This window comes from Lontra canadensis, unplaced genomic scaffold, assembly GCF_010015895.1.
Source record: "Lontra canadensis isolate GAN:19392208 unplaced genomic scaffold, GSC_riverotter_1.0 scaffold58, whole genome shotgun sequence".
NCBI lineage: Eukaryota > Metazoa > Chordata > Mammalia > Carnivora > Mustelidae > Lontra > Lontra canadensis.
The window spans coordinates 6732839-6753851 of record NW_022631052.1 but is presented as its reverse complement, the minus strand read 5'-3'; the positions used below and the strand labels follow the sequence as shown (position 1 = coordinate 6753851).

At 45.2% G+C, this 21013-nt stretch overlaps 1 protein-coding gene across 2 annotated transcripts in view; it reads left to right on the top strand.

Annotated features, from left to right (window-relative positions):
• PTPN11 (protein tyrosine phosphatase non-receptor type 11) overlaps nt 1-20606 on the top strand; it is a 77103-nt gene extending 56497 nt beyond the window's left edge. Inside the window, exons 10-16 of one of the 2 annotated variants that reach the window (XM_032876239.1) lie at nt 2762-2893; nt 7036-7202; nt 8372-8439; nt 8932-9083; nt 17437-17549; nt 19292-19393; nt 20283-20606. In XM_032876239.1, coding sequence (XP_032732130.1) covers nt 2762-2893; nt 7036-7202; nt 8372-8439; nt 8932-9083; nt 17437-17549; nt 19292-19361 — 702 coding nt within the window. In that variant the 3' untranslated portion in view covers nt 19362-19393; nt 20283-20606. The remainder of the gene's footprint in view (nt 1-2761; nt 2894-7035; nt 7203-8371; nt 8440-8931; nt 9084-17436; nt 17550-19291; nt 19394-20282) is intronic. The other variant, XM_032876240.1, reaches the window with a different exon arrangement.
• The last annotated feature ends 407 nt before the right edge of the window (nt 20607-21013 follow it).

Sequence of the window (21013 nt, the reverse complement as noted above, 5' to 3'; positions counted from 1 at the left end):
CATGCATCTTGGGCCCCGCCCAAATGAATGTTCTAACATCTACTATTCGTACATAGTAGCCTGTTGCCTTCTTTTTAGTAATTGCATGATGTTCCATAGTAATGCTGTACCATAAGTTATTTTACCATTATGAATCGGGCACTTAAATGTTTCCGTTTTTGCTGTTAACAAACAGTGCTAAAGTGAATAATCTTATTCTTACTTCTGTGTGTGTGTGTGTGTGTTTGTGTGTGGCACGTGTCTCTCTAGGTTAGATTTCATAAAAAGGAATGCTAGGTCACAGGGTAGGCATGTTGTAAGTTCGAAGACACTCCGCCAAACTGCTCCCGGAGTGGTTGTCCCAGCATGCCCCCCCCCCGCCCCCAACCCAGCTGCTATGTCAAGTACTCCTCTCCCCACACTCTTCATGACACTTCAGGTTTTAAAAATTGTAACAGCCCACACCTAGAGAGAAGCAGACAGATCTCACTGAGTGACATTTCTCTGTGTTATCCCAGAGTGAGCCCATCCATGTGGGTTTTTAATGTGGAAAAGTTCTGTGTTTTAGTCAAAGTTATTTTGTAGTTACACTTTAATTGGCTTACATAAAATTTGCATGGAATATAGCAGCCATACCTTTAAGTTAAACCTGAGACAGATGAGTGATTCTGGATTTTAGCGCTCCTGATGAATTTTCCTATCAGTTTTGAAGGGCAGCATGATTTTGTAGGATTTTCATTGTTGTGCTAACTAGTTGTCATGCTTCTGAAAACCTTTAAGGCCGGATCTGGTCATTGTGAAACAGAGGCTTCCTCCAGCAGCTCCCCACAGTAACATCAGATGTTTAACTCAGGCACCTGCCCGAGTATAGAAAGGAAAACTGAGCCATCTCTCCTGCCTGTTGTCTGGTTCATAGGCGGCTACTTCTCCTTATAGGACTTGGGGGCACAAAGAGAAGGTTCTTGTGTCACTTCAGGGGGATTCGTTTTGGTCCCTTTCGGAAGACCTGCCAGAAGCTCCTAGAACAGGCAGACATTGGGCCAAATCAGCCTGCCCCTCTGCTTGCCTCCACCCTGCAAGTCTGTGCCTGCTTCCTGCTTATGCTCTTCAGTCCCAGGGTGGAGAGCATGATGGATGCATTCTCTCCACAGTCCAGAAGTTCTTTTTTTTTTTTTTTTTAAAGATTTTATTTATTTATTTGACAGAGATTACAAGTAGGCAGAGAGGCAGGCAGAGAGAGAGGGGAAGCAGGTTCCCTGCTGAGCAGAGAGCCCGACATGGGGCTCGATCCCAGGACCCTGAGATCATGACCTGAGTCGAAGGCAGATGCTTAACCCACTGAGCCACCCCAGCGCCCCCAGAAGTTCTGATAGCGTGCTCTCTTGGTCTCAGACTCTAGATTCCCTTTGAGTCCTGGGCCTTGGTTTAAAATGTATTAGCTGTCACATTTTAGAATTTGTTTGCCAAAGTCTACGTCAGAGTTTGGAAAACTAGGAGGAGGGCCGAGGTAGTCTGCTGATGTTCAAAGTCTGCTGAAATGTTTTCAGGGTTGTGATTTAATTTTTTGTTCTCTGTTGAGTCTCTTGAACAACGAACAGTCACAGAATTGATTGGCCAGCAATAGCATTGAGTACAGTTAATATTTAAAGTGCTTATTTGGGGATAATAAAAGTTGTATCAAATCTGTTGAAGAGGTATTTGGATCTACCAAATAGTGCAGGGAGAAAGCTGAATTCAGAATATTAATAAATAATAGACCGTATTAGCCATTGCCAGGCAAAAAAGTTGCACTATTAATTCTTCTGTTCAACTTTCCTTCTGCTGTGTTTTTTTTTTTTCTTTCAATTAATCATTGACTGAGGGGATGCCTGCAGCTGCTCTCTTAATTATAGTTTTAGCACTGAATTTCCCTGTCTTCCTAATAGAAAAGGTAAATTTCTCTTGCCGATATTGGTATCTTGGTGGTTGTGGGAAGTCCGCTCCCAGAAAAAAACAAAACACAAAAACATTCTCTGCTCAGGACACGTCACCAGATATATACAGGCTCATTTCTCATTGAGCTAAATATCTTCCTCTTTGGCACCAAGAATGATGTAGTTGGTTCCATATTTTTCAATCTGTCTGCTCTGACGCCAGCAGCTGTTGCAGGCTCGCTGTTCCAGGGCACCCAGGGAAGCGAAGGGGACGTGTATAGTAGGTAGCGAACGGATCTGGATATAGAAGAAGCAGCTGGTTCAAAACCCCGTCGGCTGCCTTGCTGTGTTGGAGCTGTTCACACGTGGGTTAGATAAGGCACGGAGTCCTCCTACACGGGTGCGGAAATGAACCAGACAAGTCTGGCTCTTTGGGCAACCTGTCCACCTCCAGAGTGCTTGCTTGCCTTCCCTGCAGAGGGACTGGCAGATCTCTGGAATTCAGACGTCAGTGATTGCTAGACAGAACCCTCAGACGGGCTAGTCCCTCATTCTGCATCTTTGGTTCTTTGGAGATAAATGAACAATCCTTGACCGTCCTTTGACATGCGTCTTAAATCAGACAACCCTGCAAAGGCTGCTCTGTCTTTCGGCTTCTCCCTGGTTTTCCACGCACCTGCTTTTCTTATTTGAACTTATTTTTCCTTTTCTTTGAAAATCCACCAGATGCTAGATAGGCCATTTTCTGAATATTGATCATTAAGCAAGACTCAAAATTTTTTTTTTTCCTGAGTATTTATTTTCCTCTGGTTTAGGCTTTAATTTCAGAATTCACAGAGATTAACTGTCTTTTCTCTGATCCCTTTCAGAGTAAATGTGTCAAATACTGGCCCGACGAGTATGCTCTGAAAGAATATGGGGTCATGCGTGTTAGGAACGTCAAAGAAAGTGCTGCTCATGACTATACATTAAGAGAACTTAAACTTTCAAAGGTTGGACAAGTAAGTATATTGTCGTATTTTAGAGACTTTAGTAACTGGTTTTGGCAGGGAGTAATCCAAGATCATGCGGTTACTCATATTTGCGTGCATTCGTGGCCTCGTTTACTCACTGATTTAACGGGTGCCTTCTAGGTACCAGGTGCCCAGGTGCATACTGATACATTGCAAACAGGATGGGGGCCATCCCTGCCCTCCCAGAGCCTAGGGAGATGGAAGGTTAAAAACTCAGGAACCAGTTAAGCTTTCCAGTTGGTCTGAGGCTATGAAGGCTTCAGGAAGTTATGTTAGAAGCGACTGGGTACCTGAGATGGAGTAGCCAGGGAGGGCCTCTCTGAGGTCGTATCACTTGAGACCAAGGTGGGGGAGCCAGGCATCCAGAGAGCCCAGGGAAGAGTGCTTCCAGCAGCGGGAACAGTAGTGGCAAAGCGCCTGAGGCCAGTTTCGTGACCACATTCCATGGCGTCTGATCTTAACTGCACGTAGTTTAAGTTTGTCACTGGGGTGACTAACTTTATAAAGCAGGGTCAGATTTGGATTCATTTTAATTTCGGGGTTAGAGGGGCTTATTTTTTCAAGGTCGTCTGGGGACCCGGAGATGAGTGAAGTCTTTGAGGAACTGGAATCACGTAGCAGTGAGGACGCACACACACAGACAGCCGTGCTCCCGAGCAGACGGGCTGCAGCAGGTCCGAAGTGCCATGAAACGCAGCAAAGGCTGGGTTTCCTTCTGCCTGGGACGTCAGGGAGATCGTCTCGGAAGACGCTGGGCTTGTCTGGGTCAGGTTTCCACTGGCGAAGATGAGGGAGGGAGGCCCTCCAGGTGGAGGTGTCACTGTGAACCCTGATGTGCAGACGAAAGGGAAATGGGGTTTATGGGGAATGAAGGCAAGTGGGGAATCAAGAGAATAAGCCGAAGAGAGGGGGGACCAAGTCGGGAAAAGTGTCAAGTGTCGTGTTCAGAATGTGAGCTCCGTGTGTGAGGAGGCTGGGGGCTGGGCGAGGCTGCTGCCAAGTGGACGCAGACGCAGAGCCGCACGCCAGGGGTGTGTCTGACAGTCCCCGGTGCGGGGGGCCCGGGCCGGGTGAACCGAGGGGCCGGCAGGACTGCTAGGAGGCTGTTGGGTGTTCTGGGTCTGGTGGCCTCCTCTCCAGGTCAGAGCCCAGGGACTCCGACACTTGTTTCCTTATTCCCGCCTTTGCAAACGAATACTATGCAAAATGCCAGAATAAATGGAAGAGGAGCGACGGACGGATGGACGGATGGACGGACGTGCCAGATGCATTGAGGCGGCACCTGCAGGGCGTGGGGAAGAATCAAACGCAGTGTGAGGGGACAGTGTCGCTGCGGTGAGGGCAGAAGAGCGGGCAGAGGCTGTGCGGGAAGGCAGGGCTTGCGTGGTCCCGGGGAAAGGTGGTGCAGGGCGGTGGACGGAGGAGGCCCGCCTGGAGGAGAGAGAGGAGGCGATGTGAAGGGGTTTGGTTACAGTGTGGGTGGGGGGTGGGGGTGGTGTTAAGGATGACCGCCAGTTCTCTAGCTTGAGCGCTGGCTTGGTGGAGGGGCAGAAGGGTGAACGGGAGGAGGGATGGGTAAAGTGTGAGATGCCTTGGAGACGGCAAAGCAAAGAGGCCAGGGAGGCAGGAATGGAGGATGGCGATGGGGGGAGATGGGTTCCAGAGCATCGCGGATGGATGGCAGCAGGGGGGCAGGAGGAGGAGGTGACCGCGCACGCAGATAGAGGAGCCTACATGCAGTTTCTTGATGTTCTCCATGAGGCAAGGCCATCAACTGGCATTCGAAGGGAATCAGAGACAAATTATCTTTGGTAAGTGGGAAAAGTATTCAATGATAATGTGTAGAGACGGTGAGGAATCCATTGAGTTTTCAGGCAGCGCTGAATGCCCAGTTGAGCTGGTGAACATGAATGTTCAGTGACACCAGTCCCCTGGTGTGATTTTTCTCCACGTTTATAAAACAGAGAAGGTGCGCCGTTGGTTTTGTCCAGGCCTGGGGCTTTGCCCAGGGGTGCGGTGGATGGAGAGAGGTGGAGAGAGGGTGAAAGGGGGATTGTCAGAATAGTACACGGGGCGGGGGGGCACCTGGGTGGCTCAGTTGGTTGAGCATCCCACTCTTGATCTCAGCTCAAGCCCCGTGTTGGGGCTCCACGCCCAGCATGGAGCCTCCTTAAAAAAAAGTCGTATGCAGAACCCAAGCCCGACAGGGGGACAGTGGGGGCAGGAGAGGTGGGTGGAGAGCGGAAGAGGGCTCAGTGGTCTGCTGAGCTCCACGACGTGGTCTGGGGACCAAAGCGAGCTGGAAGCCTGGGCGGTCGTGGTCCGGGATGGGATGCTGGGACTTCTGATGTTAGCGGGGCTGCGCTTCTGCTGATGGTGGGGTGGGGGGAGGTTTACCCTGCTGCAGAGATGGAGAGAGAAGCTGAAAAAACATAGCTGTCAAACAGAAGTGGAAGACATTTAGAGGACACTGGCCAGAGATACCACATAGGTTCGTTCAATTTTAGGCTCAGCCACCCATCTTCTTGTTATCAGGTGTTTCTGAGTAGCAGGTGGATGTTTCTTCAGTTTTAGTGATAAACCATCCATCTTCTTGCTAACAGAGATTTTTGAGCAGCAGGTACAGGAAATGTTGGCATTTGGGCTTGTGTTTTATACCCATGGGTTGAGGCGCCATCAGAGGACAGGTGATTTCTCCAGAATCCCTGGTCGCATGTTACCTGCTTTTTATAGAATACATTATATTTTTTTCTAAAGTGCTGTGACATGATCTTGTTACATTTCCTAGCAGGGAGATCTTTTGGGACAGAAATTTACCAAGGAGGAGGAGCAGGGATACACAGGGCTTCTGGGTTCCGTTCCTGTTGTTCCTGTGTAGCCCCTGAGTTTGAGCTGACTTGTATCATCAAGAAAAATTTTATCATGACATCAGTAAATTAAATGCACGTAATTCACAAAAAGATCTTAATTGTGGTTCAACTAACTTGAATGTACTGAAGGTCAGTGGTGGTGAACACTGGCTTCATTTTTCTTTCTTTTTTACAAAAAAAATTTTTTTTTTTTGGATTTTATTTATTCATTTGACAGATAGAGACCACAAGTAGGCAGAGAGGCAGACAGAGAGAGAGGAGGAAGCAGGCTCCCGGCTGAGCAGAGAGCCGGACGCGGGGCTTGATCCCAGGACCCTGGGATCATGACCTGAGCCGAAGGCAGAGGCTTTAACCCTCTGAGCCACCCAGGCGCCCCTCTTTTCCAAATCTCCTTTAAAAACATCAGTAGCTTGGATTTCCTTCAGATACAGAGGACAGAGAGGGAGCAGTCAGCAGGACTGCTACAGCTGCCTCATCTGGGTAGACCCAGAACGTGGTGCTTTTGGTCTTCTCTAGACTTGACCTTTGTTAATGACCCCCGTCCTCAGAAGGGCACTGGTGACGGTGCCGCCAAGGAGTGGCTGTGTGTTTACTTAGTCTTGTTAAGTCCCTCTCAGTAGCATGGTGAGGGAGATTATCATTCCTCTTTGCACATGAAGAAATTGAGGCTTAGAGGTCTGGAGACCACAGTGATTATGAGTGCGGGGGTTCGGGCCTAAACCCAGCCTTCTGATCACAAAGCTTGACTTCTTACCTACTTTGTATTAAACAGAAGGTTAAAATACTACGATGAAATAATAAAAGTGGGTGTTTTGGGAGAGGGGAGGAGAGGGGCTGGGTGTAAAAGGCAAAGAGGAATACATGTCTTGAGAAGATAGCTGTTTTTTATCTGCTGGGAGGAGAGCCCCAGGTCCCAGAAGCTTCAGTTGCCTCCTGAGTTGGGCTACCCGTGCACAAGGAGGAACGGGGACGTTGCCTGCCTCTGAGGATTCAGAAAGGTGACTCTGGTTGTAGCTTCCTGAGGAGCTAATTGCTGTCCTGGACATTTTGGTTCTTAGGACAGAGGCAAAGAGTTGCCTTCAGGATTGCTCAACCAGATCCAAAAGGAGACGTGATTGGGAAACTCATCTGACCTTTACATGGAGCGTGAGGAGACTTGGTGCCCGCCTCTTCCGTTGGCTCACGTCAGGTCTGGGGAAGATCAGCACTGGGTGATTCCTCAACCCCTTGATTTATTTAATTCTTTTCTGGTTTTTCTTGGCTCTACTCCAGGGGAATACAGAGAGAACCGTGTGGCAATACCACTTTCGGACCTGGCCGGACCACGGAGTGCCCAGTGACCCTGGGGGCGTGCTGGACTTCTTGGAGGAGGTCCACCATAAGCAAGAGAGCATTATGGACGCAGGGCCTGTGGTCGTTCACTGCAGGTGACCGGCCCCTGCCCCCTCCCTGGGCTGCAGCCTGGCCCCGCTCTCTGTGCCACTAGGGCTTGCTTTTACTCACCCACCTCAGCTCTTGAACTGTGAGAAAAATCTAATCTCTTTGAGGCATGCGTAAACTGCGTTAAGGGACACTGACCCCGGAGTGTTTTTCTCATGGGTCCTGCGGGACTGCCAGGTGTTGGCGGTGGCTGGGCTGAGGGTGGTGAACTTAATCCTTATTCTCAGGGAGCCCTTACGTAGTCTAGTAATGTCTGCTTGTGTTTTTTGCTTTTTAAAAAAACACGGTGATTTAGAATTCATCACTTTGATTGTGATCCTATTCTCTTCTGCCACAGAAATAAGATACATTCCCTGCCCGCCCCCCGCCTCCTCCACCCCCATAAAACACTTGTTTGCTTCAAAAGATTTGGACCACTCCCCACCCAGGCTCCAGAAGCCCCGCCTGTGGCCCCTCACCATGGTTTACAGCCTGCTGGCACCCAAGTCTGGGCTTCATGGTCGTACTGGGGAAAGTTTAGTTTCCCAAAGCTCATCCGTACACTGGGCAAATAGCTGTGTGTGAAACTTCACCTTTTCTTTTTTCTTTTAAAGATTTTATTTATTTGTCACAGAGAGAGTACAAGCAGAGGGAGCAGCAGGCAGTGGGAGAAGCAGGCTTCCAACTTAGCAAGGATCCCGATGCGGGATTCGATCCCAGGACCTCGGGATCATAACCTGAGCCAAAGGCAGACACTTAAACAACTGAGCCACCTGACTGGAACATCACTTTTTTTTAAAAGCTACTGTTTATTGAGAACTGATTCTGTTCCAGCCTCTGAGCTTAGTGTTTCCCATACGTGACTGACATTTGATCCACACAACCACCTTGTAAAGTACGTACCATTATCCTCATTTCACAGACGAGGAAACTGAGGGTCAGAGAGGTATGAGACTTGGCTCAGGCACATGGTACTAGAGAAGCTGGGCTCCAAGTACAGTTTGGACTAACTCCAAAACCCTGTGCTCGTAGCTAATCTATTCTCAAATACAAATAGACAGTCTTAAAAATACTCCCAAGAGCAGACATTGTTTCTGTTAATATTAATAGTTGGTTTTGAGTCTGAAACCCCCATGAACGACTCCATCGTCACTGCTCTCTGTCCTTCTGCCCACAGTGCTGGAATCGGCCGGACAGGGACGTTCATTGTGATTGATATCCTTATTGACATCATCAGAGAGAAAGGTAGGTCATCTGGAGGGCAAGAAGCCATAGTTCCCATTTTTAGTTTATGGAAGGAACGTGCTAGTGAAAATAGCCTGGGGGAGAGAATTTGAGTGTTAAAACATTTTCACAAAATCTGGGCTGAGGGCTTTGACTTTCATTATCTTTGTGGGAGAACAAAAGTGAGTCTATTTGAGCTTTTGACATGAAACACAGCTTAGGAGCTGTGGGTCCCACTGCCATGGTCTTTTGTTGACGGTGTGGCGGTGGTCTCTGCCCACCCACCTCATCCAGGCTGACGTTATGGCGAGGGGGTCCCGACCTCCAACACTTTCTCGGGTAATTTTCTGGAATCATTTGTATCGGTCAGAAGGCCAGTGTAGCCCTTGGAACAAGTTCATTTAGAACATTAAAGACTAAATTTGCTCTCTGAGTCGGCTGAAAGTTGTGCCTTAAACCATTTCATCCCGGCCCTGCGGTTTTTCCTAATGCCTCATGGTGCTTGCTTTGCAGGTGTCGACTGTGACATTGATGTTCCCAAAACCATTCAGATGGTGCGGTCTCAGAGGTCAGGGATGGTCCAGACAGAAGCACAGTATAGGTTCATCTATATGGCTGTCCAGCATTACATCGAAACACTACAGCGCAGGATTGAAGAAGAACAGGTATCGGTGCTGGAGGGGCTGGTGGGCAGGTTTTCATTTTCTTTTCTGGGTAGCTCCGCCAGATGCGCTTTTCTTTTGAGCAGGATGGGCCTCTGAGAGATACCTGTCACTGTTTGGGAATGGGAATCTCATTCCCACCTAGGAAGGGCCTCTCTTCATAACTCTGATATTTCAGGATGGATTAGTGTAGGGAATTAGCTGCTATCGTCCTGGCCTGGCAGTTTGGGGAACTGCCCTGTGGAAAGGTTGGGATTTTCCCAGACAGACCCGAGGAGCTTCACAGGGCAAGTTTGGAACTGAAAGCCTCGAAGTTTCCAGCCTGTTCTGGTTTAGATCTGGGCTGTCTTTATCCAGATCTCATCTCTTAAACGGATGCTTCACTCTTCATAGCACACAGTAGTTTGAACCATCAACTTGGTTGAGTTGGAAACAGTGAAATTTCAATTTTAATAAGCCATGCATAATGAAGAAGAATGTGGAGTTGGAGTGTTTCCATTTGAAGCTATTCATAACAGACACAAAGCTGAGTTAATTAGGAAGACGCGGAGAGGAGGGAAATGAGGAGACTGCTCCTTTGGGGATCTGGGCGTCTCCCCCACTCCCCTCTCAGCCCTGCCGCTCTGCTGCAGAGGGAAGTGTCTAAACAGCACCGATACCTGCCTGCTTTACCCTGTGTATTGCCTTCCAGAGGACCCGGCTTCTCAGGATGCTACCTGCCGGCAAATTGTGAGACTTCCAGCCTAGCAGAACAGCAGCCACGTTATCAAAGCTTGGCTAGCCAAAGTAAGATACCTGTTAGTTAGCTTAGTACGTTCTCAGTTCACGTCAAAACACTAGAGGGGCTCTTGGGTGGCTCAGTCGATTAAGCATCCGACTCTTGATTTTGGCTCAGGTCATGCTCTCGGTCTTGGGAGATCGAGCCCTCGTGTTGGGCTCCACACTCAGTGCAGAGTCTGCTTGTCCCTCTCCCTCCGCTCCTTTCCGCACACGCTCTCTCTTAAATAAATAAAATCTTAAACCCCAAACACTAGATTGTTTCATTGTACAAAAACATCTTCAGCAACAACAGTTTGGTATAGATATGTAAGGTCAAATAATCAACAAAGTACTGGTTTTGACCTTCAGTGCCTTAAGTCTGACTTGGTATCATTGTAAGTTTTGTGAAATATTTAGATGGTTACTGTAGGCTATTTTCTCTCTCTCTCTCTCTCTCTTTTTAAAGATTTCATTTATTTGAGAGAAAGAGAGGACAAGCAGAGGAAGGAGCAGAGGGAGAAGCAGATTCCCCCCAAGCAGGGAGCCTGATGCAGGACTCGATCCCAGGGTCCTGGGATCATGACCTGAGCTGAAGGCAGATGCTCAATGACTGAGCCACCCAGGTGCCCCACTATAGGGTATTTTCTCTTTGTCTCCCAGTTATAGTGAATTTGGGCCAGGAATAGTTAAAGCATAAAGTTGCCTAAAGAGAAGGACTTAGGTCCTAATCAATACAAAGAGTATTTATAAACATAGTATAAACACAATTGGTATAACTTCAGGAATATCTTTTTTTTTTAAACATTTTTTAAAAAAGTTTTTATTTATTTATTTGACAGACAGAGATCACAAGTAGGCAGAGAGGCAGGCAGAGAGAGAGAGAAGAGGAAGCAGGCTCCCCGCTAAGCAGTCAGCCAGACATGGCGCTCGATCCTAGGACCCTGAGATCATGACCTGAGCCAAAGGCAGAGGCTTTAACCCACTGAGCCACCTGGGCGCCCCTAAATTCAGGAATATCTTGAGGCATATTATGTAATCTTGTTTAGAAAAGCTGGGGAAAAAGCTGTCTTTTATTTATTTATTTATTTATTTATTTGAAGAAAGCTCCTTTTATTTCATTCAGAAGCTTCATTTATCCTTGTTTTGGTGACTTAAGGGCTTACCCCTCCCTTCCTTGATAGCAGTTCAGGTGTTCTCATTACCATATACAGTCTCTCTGACCCTAAATCTCAAGCTGTGATTCGGATTTAGGAGCTCCTTTAAGAATATCTTTATCACTGCCATTTTGGTAAGAGGTACCGTCATCTGATAGAAAGCTTAAGCAGTAGCCTTAAGAAACAGTGAGGCGGCCTGAGTTTTAAATTAAGCAAAGGAATGAAACTTACTTAGGATCATTGATTATTCTTTTCAATACCATCATTTCCACAATTCTGAAGAGTTAAGGACCTTCGGGACTGAAGGAATTTTCGAAAGAGGGTAGATGAAAAACGACCAGCATCGGGGTGGTGAGCCTGGGGATGGAAGCAGGAAGTAGCAGCGGCACTGGGAGGAGGCAAAGCAGAAACAGGTGGGCGTCCAAGAGAAGGTGCAAGTGATGGGAGTTTGAGAAAATTCTCAAGTTTTTATAAAGGGTTCTTCCCACACTCTGCCATTTACTTGAAAGTAGATTTCTTTATTAACTTCCATTTACAGTATTAAGATTTTGTTTTTTTAATTTGCAAAAACAGTGCATGGAATTCCCTTCACCCTGTTAACATTTCAACACACTTTATCATTCATTTGTATTTTCTCTCTATATCTACAACGTGTGCTTCTAAAAAGGAAATGCTCGTAAGTTGTCAACCTTTTTGCGCCCCTGCCTCTTAATGCTCTAATGTGTGTGTCCTGGAAATGAAGACATTCTTCCACCTAACCATTGTGAAGTTAGCATTGATACAGCACGGTTTTCTAGTCCGCAGACCATATCAAATTTTCCAGTTTGTCGTCCTCCTGTCTTTCTGTGGTCCAGGGTCCCCTGGCGCATTTGCTTGTCACATAGCTTTCCTTTCCTCTGGGACAGTTTCTCGGTCTTCATCTTCCTCGCCCTTGCCATTTTTGAACGGTTCAGGCCAGTTATTTGATGGAATACCCCTCAATTTGGATTTGTCTGATGTGCTCTCTTGATTAGATTCAGGTCATGCGTTTTTGACAGGCCTGTCATAGAAGCCATGTTCCGTCCTGATACCTCCCGTCAGGAGCACCTCTGTTGACACGTTTCACGGCTGGCAGTGTTCTCTTTGATCACTTGTTGAAGGTGTTGTCTGTCAGGTTTCTCCACTGGGCAGTGACGATTTCCCCCTTTTTATTTTACTTTATTTCATTTATTTATTTTTTTTTAAAGATTTATTTATTTGATAGAGCAAGCACAAGTAGGGGAGTGGCAGGCGGCGGGGAGAGGGAGAAGCAGGCTCCCCTCGGAGCAGAGAGCCTGATATGGGGCTCGATCCCAGGACTCTGGGATCATGACCTGAGCTGAAGGCAGATGCTTAACAACTGAGCCACCCAGGTGCCCCGATTTCCTCCTTTTTACGTAGTATCTTATAGGAAGATGTTTGAGACTATATAAATAACCTGCTTTCCATCATTCTTTTTGCCCAGTAATTTTGCATGTACTCACTATTGCCTGGAAAATTTACTCCTACGATATCTGCCCAGTGGTGGTTTCCTACTTCCATAAGTCCCTTTTCATTTATTAGTTGGGAGCCTTCTCTAAGGAGGAGCTTTCCCTTCTCATTCATTCATTCATTCATTCATTCATTCATTCATGTCAGAATGGGTGACAACCCTGAGATCATGACCTGAGCCAAAATCAAGAGTTGGGCACTTAACAGACTGAGCTACCCAGATGCCCCAAGAGGATTTTCATTTGTCCCTTTTCCTCCTGCTCTTGGCTTTTGGGCTTTTAAAAAAAATTAATATATGCTTTATTTTGTAGTCTTAATTTTTTTTTTTTTTAAGTAATCTCTCTGCTCAACATGGGGCTCGGACTCACGACCCTGAGATCAAGAGTCGCATGCTCTACTGACGGAGCCAGCCAGGCACCTGAAGCTTTTTTTGTAAATTAAAGTTTAAGAATGGACTGCAGTTAATTTCACATGGCAAGATATTTAATGCCAGATGATTTTCAGGACTTGTGGTTGGACCCTCCTTTCAACCTTGACTGTGTGTCAGCTGGCAAGGCTGTAAGATTTAGTATAAATATTACAAAAGGTTTGGTAACTCTGCTATGTCCTTGAATTCAGGGGAAGGATAGGTCAATTTCAGACCATTATTTTAGGGCTCCGTAACAAATCTCCCTCTACACCCCTCCCCTAAATCAAAAGAATCTCTATCCCCTGAGATTTTTTTCTTGTTCTATACGGACAGCCTGGGCTGTCACAGTCCTGAGAAATGAACTCATCTGATTTGTGGATCAGTTTTATTTCTTGTTCTTTCTAAATAAGCAGAGAAACTCCCGTATTTTTATGCTTTTCCTTGAGCAACTTAATTGACTGAAATAATTCCTGTCCCATTTGTATTAAGTATTCCCCATTAGAAAATTCTTTTGTAATCACTATATGTAAAAATACTGATTTTTTTCAAGAAAGTATTTAGTAGGGAGGGAGAAACAGAGGTTGCTGTTTAGTGGGTATAGACTTTCAGTGATCTAAGATGAAAAGTTCTAGAGATCTGATGCATAACAATAGCGTATACCTGACAGTATTGCATTGTGCACTCAGAATTTTGTCAGGAGCCTGTATCTCATGTTGTCTGTTTTTCTTTTACCACGATTTAGAAAAGTGTTGAGTAGGAAGCAAGCTCATACTTCAACTTACTGATTGTGTATTTCTTTAAAAAAATAGAGTTAGGATTTTTCAACTCAGAATAAGGTGGTTTTTTTTTTTTTAAGTTATTTTAATAAGGCTCCACACCAGTGTGGATCCCAACACAGGGCGTGAACTCACAACCCTGAGATTAAGACCTGAACTGAGACCAACAGTCAGATGCCCAACTGTCCAGATCGAGTTTTAAAATAAGTGATATTCTCTGCCAGGTCTTCCACTTAATATTTCTTTTTTTTTTTTTTTTTTTTTTAAGATTTTTATTTATTTGACAGAGGCAGAGATCACAAGTAGGCAGAGAGGCAGGCAGAGAGAGGGGGAAGCAGGTTCCCCGCTGAGCAGAGAGCCCGATGCAGGGCTCAATCCCAGGACCCTGAGATCATGACCTGAGCCGAAAGCAGAGGCCCTAACCCACTGAGCCACCCAGGTGCCCCTTAATATTTCATTTTAAATTCTGTCTTTTAAAGACTCATTTTTTGTGGGAGTCAGTATTTCAGCACTAAGAATCTGTGGCTGCTTTTTGAGGCCTTTCAATTTTTTTTTTTTTAAAGATTTTATTTATTTATTTGTCAGAAAGAGAGAGAGAAAGCACACAAGTAGGCAGAGAGGCAGGCAGAATCAGAGAGAGAGGCAGGCTCTCTGCTGAGCAAGGAGCCCGATGCGGGACTCGATCGCGGGACTCGATCCCAGCACCCTGGGATCATGACCTGAGCCGGAGGCAGCAGCTTAACCCACTGAGCCACCCAGGCATCCAGAGGTCTTTCAATTTTTAAAAACAGTTGTTCAGGAACGCATGCGTGGCTCAGTGGGTTAAAGCCTCTGCCTTCGGCTCAGGTCATGATCTCAGGGTCCTGGTATAGAGCCCCACATCAGGCTCTCTGCTCAGCAGGGAGTCTGCTTCCCTTCCTCTCTCTCTCTGCCTGCCTCTCTGCCTGTGATCTCTGTTTGTCAAATAAATAAATAAATAAATAAATAAAATCTTTAAAAAAAACAACAACCCCTCAGTTGTTCAAAACATTAAAATACTGTGTAAACAAGACATTTTCTCCTTGGATTTCTTTTTTGTAACTTCTTTCCTAGACTGTAAGTTCCATGACGGCTGCTTGGTCAGGTAACAAACAGGTTGGGCTGCTTTTACAGTCTAATTAATAGTGGCTTCAACAGGACAGAAGCTCATTTCTCTTCTAACATAAAAATCCAAGTTGGCAGTCCATTTGGGAAGGAAGTGGGCATCTCAACTCCACGGGGTCATCCAAGGTCCCCAGCACTTTGCATCTTGTCACCCAGTTGTCCTTTAGGACGTTTCCTTTTCTACACGGTTGCAGACCACACGAGGGAGCGGACAGACAGCAAGCAGCTAGGGGCCTGTTAATGTCAAGCTTTTTCTGTGAAGAGTCAGACAGCAAATCTCTTAGGCTGTGCGGCTTCCTTTTTATTTTGGTCCCATATTCACATATGGTTGCTTTATAGTTTATAGGTTGGAGTCGTAACAACTCTTGTTGTATGCGAAATAAGATTTTCTGCTTTTTATTTGATGTTTTAGGGTGAGTTTTGAGGAAGGAGAAGAAGAACCTTCACCAGTGGGTTTAAATTTGTTTTATGTTTCATTTTGTTTATTTATTTATTTTTATTTTTTATTTTTGAGGATTTTATTTATTTATTTGTCAGAGAGAGAGAGAGAGCACAAGCAGGGGGAACGGCAGGCCCAGTCGGCAGAGGGAGACGCAGACTCTCCGCTGAGCAGGGAGCCTGATGCAGGGCTCAAACCCAGGATCCTGAGATCATGACCTGAGCCAAAGGCAGTTGCTTAGCCGACTGAGCCACCCAGGCACCCCTTATGTTTCATTTTGGAAAAAAAAAACTTAAAATAATAGTACTTACACCTGTAATTGAACATTTTGTTTTGTCACATTTCTTCCAAGTTTTTTCCCATTTATTTTTTATTATTAAAGTAATCTCTACACCCTACCTGGGGCTCCAACTCACAACCTCAAGATCAAGAGTCACACACTCTTCTGAGTGAGCCAGCCAGGCACCCCTCTTTTTTCCTTTTATAACAGCAATCGAATATGGCAGGCACAGCTGTCAGCCCAAGTGCACCCCTCATTTCTACCCCTGAAACTACAGGGCAATAACTAAGTTTGCAGTCAGGTGCTCAACCAACTGAGCCACCCAGGTACCCCTGCTTCCAGTCTCTTTTTAAAATACAAATACCAATAATCTACACACAATAGATAACACTGTTTTATATGTTTAGAATGTTCAGCCAGATGGTTATCATACTGTTTTATTGTTTTGTAATTTGTGTTTTTCCACTTAACATTGATTATGAAAACTGTTTTGATAAACACACAGTATCTCTCTCTCTCTCTCTCTCTTTTTTTTAAAGACTTTATTTGACACAGAGAAAGAGAGATCACAAGTAGGCAGGGCAGCCGGCAGAGAGGGGGGGGGAAGCAGGCTCCCTGCTGAGCAGAGAGCCCGATGCGGGGCTCGATCCCAGGACCTTGAGATCATGACCTGAGCCGAAGGCAGAGGCTTAACCCACTGAGCCACCCAGGCGCCCCACACAGTCTGTCTTTTTGTTCTTTCTCTTCACTGTTGCATATTATTTCATGGTATGAATACATCATATCGATTTATTCTCTTGGTGTCGACATTATTAAGAATAACATGTCGGGCACCTGCTTCCCTTCCTCTCTCTGCCTGCCTCTCTGCCTACTTGTGATCTCTCTCTCTCTCTCTGTCAAATAAATAAATAAAATCTTAAAAAAAAAAAAGAATAACATGTTACTGGACATCCTTTTATAGCCCTTTTAGGCTTCTGTGTATGAGTTTCTCAAGAAGCAAATGTTTAAGGTTGTCGAATATAGTTTTGTTATTACTGGATACCAACTGGTCAGTCCCGCGAGTTCGGACCAATAGTGCACCAATTCAGCCTCTCCCCAGCGGCGAGTGGAAGTCCCCGCTCTGTGTCAGTATCTGATGTGGATACCCTTTCTGATATTTGCTGGTTTTCTTGAATAATCACTGAATGAAGGCACCATTATATAATGATGATTGGTGGGTTCAGTTTTCAGAATTGGTTGTTTTTAGGTGAACTTAGGAGTGAAGAGTGATAAATTGTGTAACCGGGACTCCTACCAAATATAGTTCACTCTGCATCTGTAATGAGATTATATTCTACTGGTTTTCCTTGCCAATTTTTTTTTTCCCCCCAAGAGTATCATTAGAGCCAAAAATGAAGTTTTAAAGATGCTAGGGTCTTTTCTGGGATGGAGGTGGGAGGTGGGGAGGATACAGTAAAGTGCTACCATCTTCTGTACCTGTAGGCCATTTTTACACGGGGTGAACTTAACTTCTGGAACTCTTTTCCCAACTGTTTATCTGAGAATCATTAAATGTGTTGCAAGTGAACTATGAAATGATTAGATGTTAATGTGGCGAAGAAAGTGAGAATTCTCTCTTAGCTCAGAAATAGATGTATTTGGTTTAATATAGTAAGTTGTTAATGCATGACTCTGTGCTTTTGAATTATATGGTTCAAAAGTACTTTTCACTTGTATGGTGTTACTTATGTTGAGGTGAATTCCCTAACATTTGATCAGTGTGTCATTATTCGGGGTCCAACCTTTCTGTCTGCCTGTCTGTCCGTCTGTCTTTGGTACAATGCCTCTTTGCTTCTTTTTCCCTTTAAAAAAGTCCATTTCCTCATATATGCAATCTTCACCTTTCAGAAAAGCAAGAGGAAAGGGCATGAATATACAAATATTAAGTATTCTCTAACGGACCAGACAAGTGGAGATCAGAGTCCCCTCCCGCCTTGTACCCCAACACCATCTTGTGCAGAGTAAGTAGTAATGAAGGAAATTCTTTCTATCCGAACACAGTCCTATAGAAAAGCTTAAAAACCAGCAGGTCTTTGCAACACATGCCTGTCATTATTGTTACCCTGCTGATTAACAAGTGCGTCAGTGGCTTTCTAAACTAAATTTTAATTTACCTAAACCAAAGGCTGATTGGTACACTAACTATGATTATGTGAGGTTATCAGTCTATCCAGTGGTGGTTCTCTAAGAAGAATCTAATTTTCCTTTTTACGGGGTGGGGATGATTTCTCTTGTTAATGATAGACAACAAAGGTAGGTAACGCCCCTTTGGTTGTTTTAAGACTCTATGCTAAATAAAAGTAAGTAACTTGACCATTAATGTCTCAACACCATCATGATCTGCTAATTTTCCTGTCAGTAGAGAACAAAAATCTTCTTTGAGCCTTTAAACCAAGAGTCCACGAACTGGAGGCCTCAGGCCAAATTCTGGCCATGCCTATTTTTGTACAGCTCACGAAAGGTTTTTAAGGTGTTATATTTAAAAAGAAAAAAAAAAAGGCAGCACAGAGAATATTATATGCCAGAGACTGAGACAGAAAAACTTTGCCAACCCCTTGTTTAAGCTAAAATATGTGTTAGGAAAACATTTGTTAAATCGATTATGTGAACGGCAGTCTTAAATTATTGTTTTTCTATATATTCTAAGGTAGTCTGTGGTATAACATTTACTTTTTATTTTTGCCCAAGAGTCTTATCTCTGTTTGCTTCTGATGTGGATTTTTAAACCCCTGCTGACTTTAATACTCTATATACACATTTTAGATAGCAAATATGAGACTTGTATTTACATTTGGCTTCTAGTTAACATTGAAATGAAATTATACAGCAAAAGTATTCTCTCCTCCAAGTTGCCTCTTCTGCCTGCTTTTTGCTTTCCCCGTGGACTGATCGGGAAAGTTGATATTTTAAATTGTAGTCTGCTGTCATGTGCCGTGGCGCCAAGCTCATCAGGGCTCTGAGTCCTGGCCAGAGATCTTTCCCTGAATATTGGCACAGCGCAGGAACTATGACCGCTCCCTTACTGCCAGTGGCCTCTCCACGTGACACATTCTCTGCCTCTCCACTCCCATCGTGTTCCTTATACCTCGGACTCCAAGCCCCTTCTTGTCCCTCTCAGGTTGGCATATATGGCTGCTGGGTCCTCTGTCCCCCAGGGACTGCTCTGATCTCCATTCTGCTCAGTAGAATGGAGTCTGGCCTCTGGTGCATTGGCCCTCCATCCCCGGGCCCTACACCACCATGAGCTTCACCCTCACTGTTCCCCTTCATGTAGCGGGATTCAGGGTTCCGTGGGTCTGTGGGCCTCACTGCCCCTGCTCTTTCCTTCCTTGGACCTCTTGCCTGTTAGGATCCCTCTGCTTGAAATGAATACCGGTCCTTTCTATGTGCTCACATTTTACCCTGCTTGAAGGCCTTACTCAAAGTCCTCATCGTATAGGCCTCCTTTGCTCTGCCTGCCAGAAAAACGGCTCGCTTTCCTCCAACCCCAGAGAACACAGGGGCTCAAGATTCTTACTCTACTGTTAGCTTGCTTTTGTATGTTCGTGTCTCACAGCCTGTCCTAGAGCGTTAGCTCCTGGGGCCTGTGTCTGTACCGTCTCGGGTCTCCCAAAGAATAGATTATGTGCTTTATAAATACTGTGCGCGCTTAGCGTAGTCAGCGCTTTTATTCATGTTTTCTTTCTTTTTTTTTTCTTTTCAGAATGAGAGAAGATAATGCTAGAGTCTATGAAAATGTGGGTCTGATGCAGCAGCAGAAAAGTTTCAGATGAGAACACCCAGCAAGACTTCAGCACAGACACAGGTATTTACATGGACGTGCTCCCGGTGGTTTATGTCATTGGTGGTTTTTTTTTTTTTTTTTAAAGATTTTATTTATTTATTGGATAGAGAGAGAGATCACAAGTAGGCAGAGAAGCAGGCAGAGAGAGAGGAGGAAGCAGGCTCCCCGCTGAGCAGAGAGCCTGATGCGGGGCTCGATCCCAGCACCCTGGGATCATGTCTGAGCCGAAGGCAGAGGCTTAACCCACTGAGCCACCCAGGCGCCCCTCATTGGTGGAGTTTTTAACAGGCAGATAATTTGTGAGTGTTCTAGCGAGGGGCACCACAACGAAGTTTTACAAACCAGCCTCTTTTTTCTCTTCCTAAGCTCCTTTTTCCCAAGCTGGATTTATTTTTGAGTTCATTAAGGATTGAAACCAAATTCGGAATTAATTCTGTGAGGGGCAGAGAGACGGTTGATGTGGGTGAGGAAGGGCAGGGGTCACTGTACCTTCCATTTGTATTAGAATCAGTTGACCCAAGCTGTGCGGGGAGACAGTCTTTGGGGGCCCGGGAAGCAGGGGACAGCTCTGGAGGGTCGGCGTCAGGATGCCCGAGTTCTCATCCGCTTTGGCCCCTGACTGGCTGTGTGACTGGGCTTTGGCCTCCCCGGGCCTATACCCCTCTCACCTTCCAGCACTGTCTCTGGGATCTCCTCTCCCTTGTACGTCTCCTCCCTCAGTCACCTCTGTAGACAGCCACCCAGGTTGTGAGGGTTGTTGGAAACTCATAGTTTCAATGTTGCAAGTTGAAATTCCCATCTCAATGGGTAGTACATTTAAAAGATTTCAATGTGCTTGAAAAATGGTTTAATGCCTTGAGAAACTTTTAGATGTGTGCTCCTTAAAAATTCTAGCTTATTTCTTCCCCAGATGTGGACCTTTACCCTCTCCCTGAAAAGATCAAGAACAGATGAAAGAAAGTACATGCGAAGAATGAATTTGAATTTGGAAGGCTTGTGTTGTGGTTGACTACCTTTGGATAAGCAAAATTCAGAACTATTTAAAGACCACTATATTCTAACTCGACAATACCTGATTACCAATTACTCATTTCCTCAGATAAGAAGAAATCATCTCTACAATGTAGACAGTGTTATATTTTATAGAATTTTATTTTAAATTGAGGAAGCCGTTAATTGTGTTCTATATTTTAATGATGATGGTGATTCAAATTCTACTTATTGGCATTTTCTTTTCTTTTCTTTTTATGACCTTAAAAATTCAATTATTTTTCTCTTCGTGAGGGATGGCAGGGCTTTTATAAGAGGAAAAACGTTTTGGAAAAGGTGACAACATCCTGTGGGATTGAGAACAGTTTCATTTATCATTGCTTATCCAGTAGTGGGTAATTCATTTGATGGCCTCTTTTTTTGGCTAAATGATAATTAAGCCAGTGGCCCCAGACTGTCAGAAGTCGACTATCTACCTTTGCATTGCCATTAAAAAATCATGGGAAAAAAGAATCATGGAAACTTGGGAGAAAAGATGTGTTTTCTTCTTAGCAGATGACCAGGCTGAGAAGGATGTGGTGGGAAAATGTTTGTCACGTTTTCTTTTCATTTGAGTCATTGTCTCGTATTTGGGGGGGGGGGCGGGGAAGC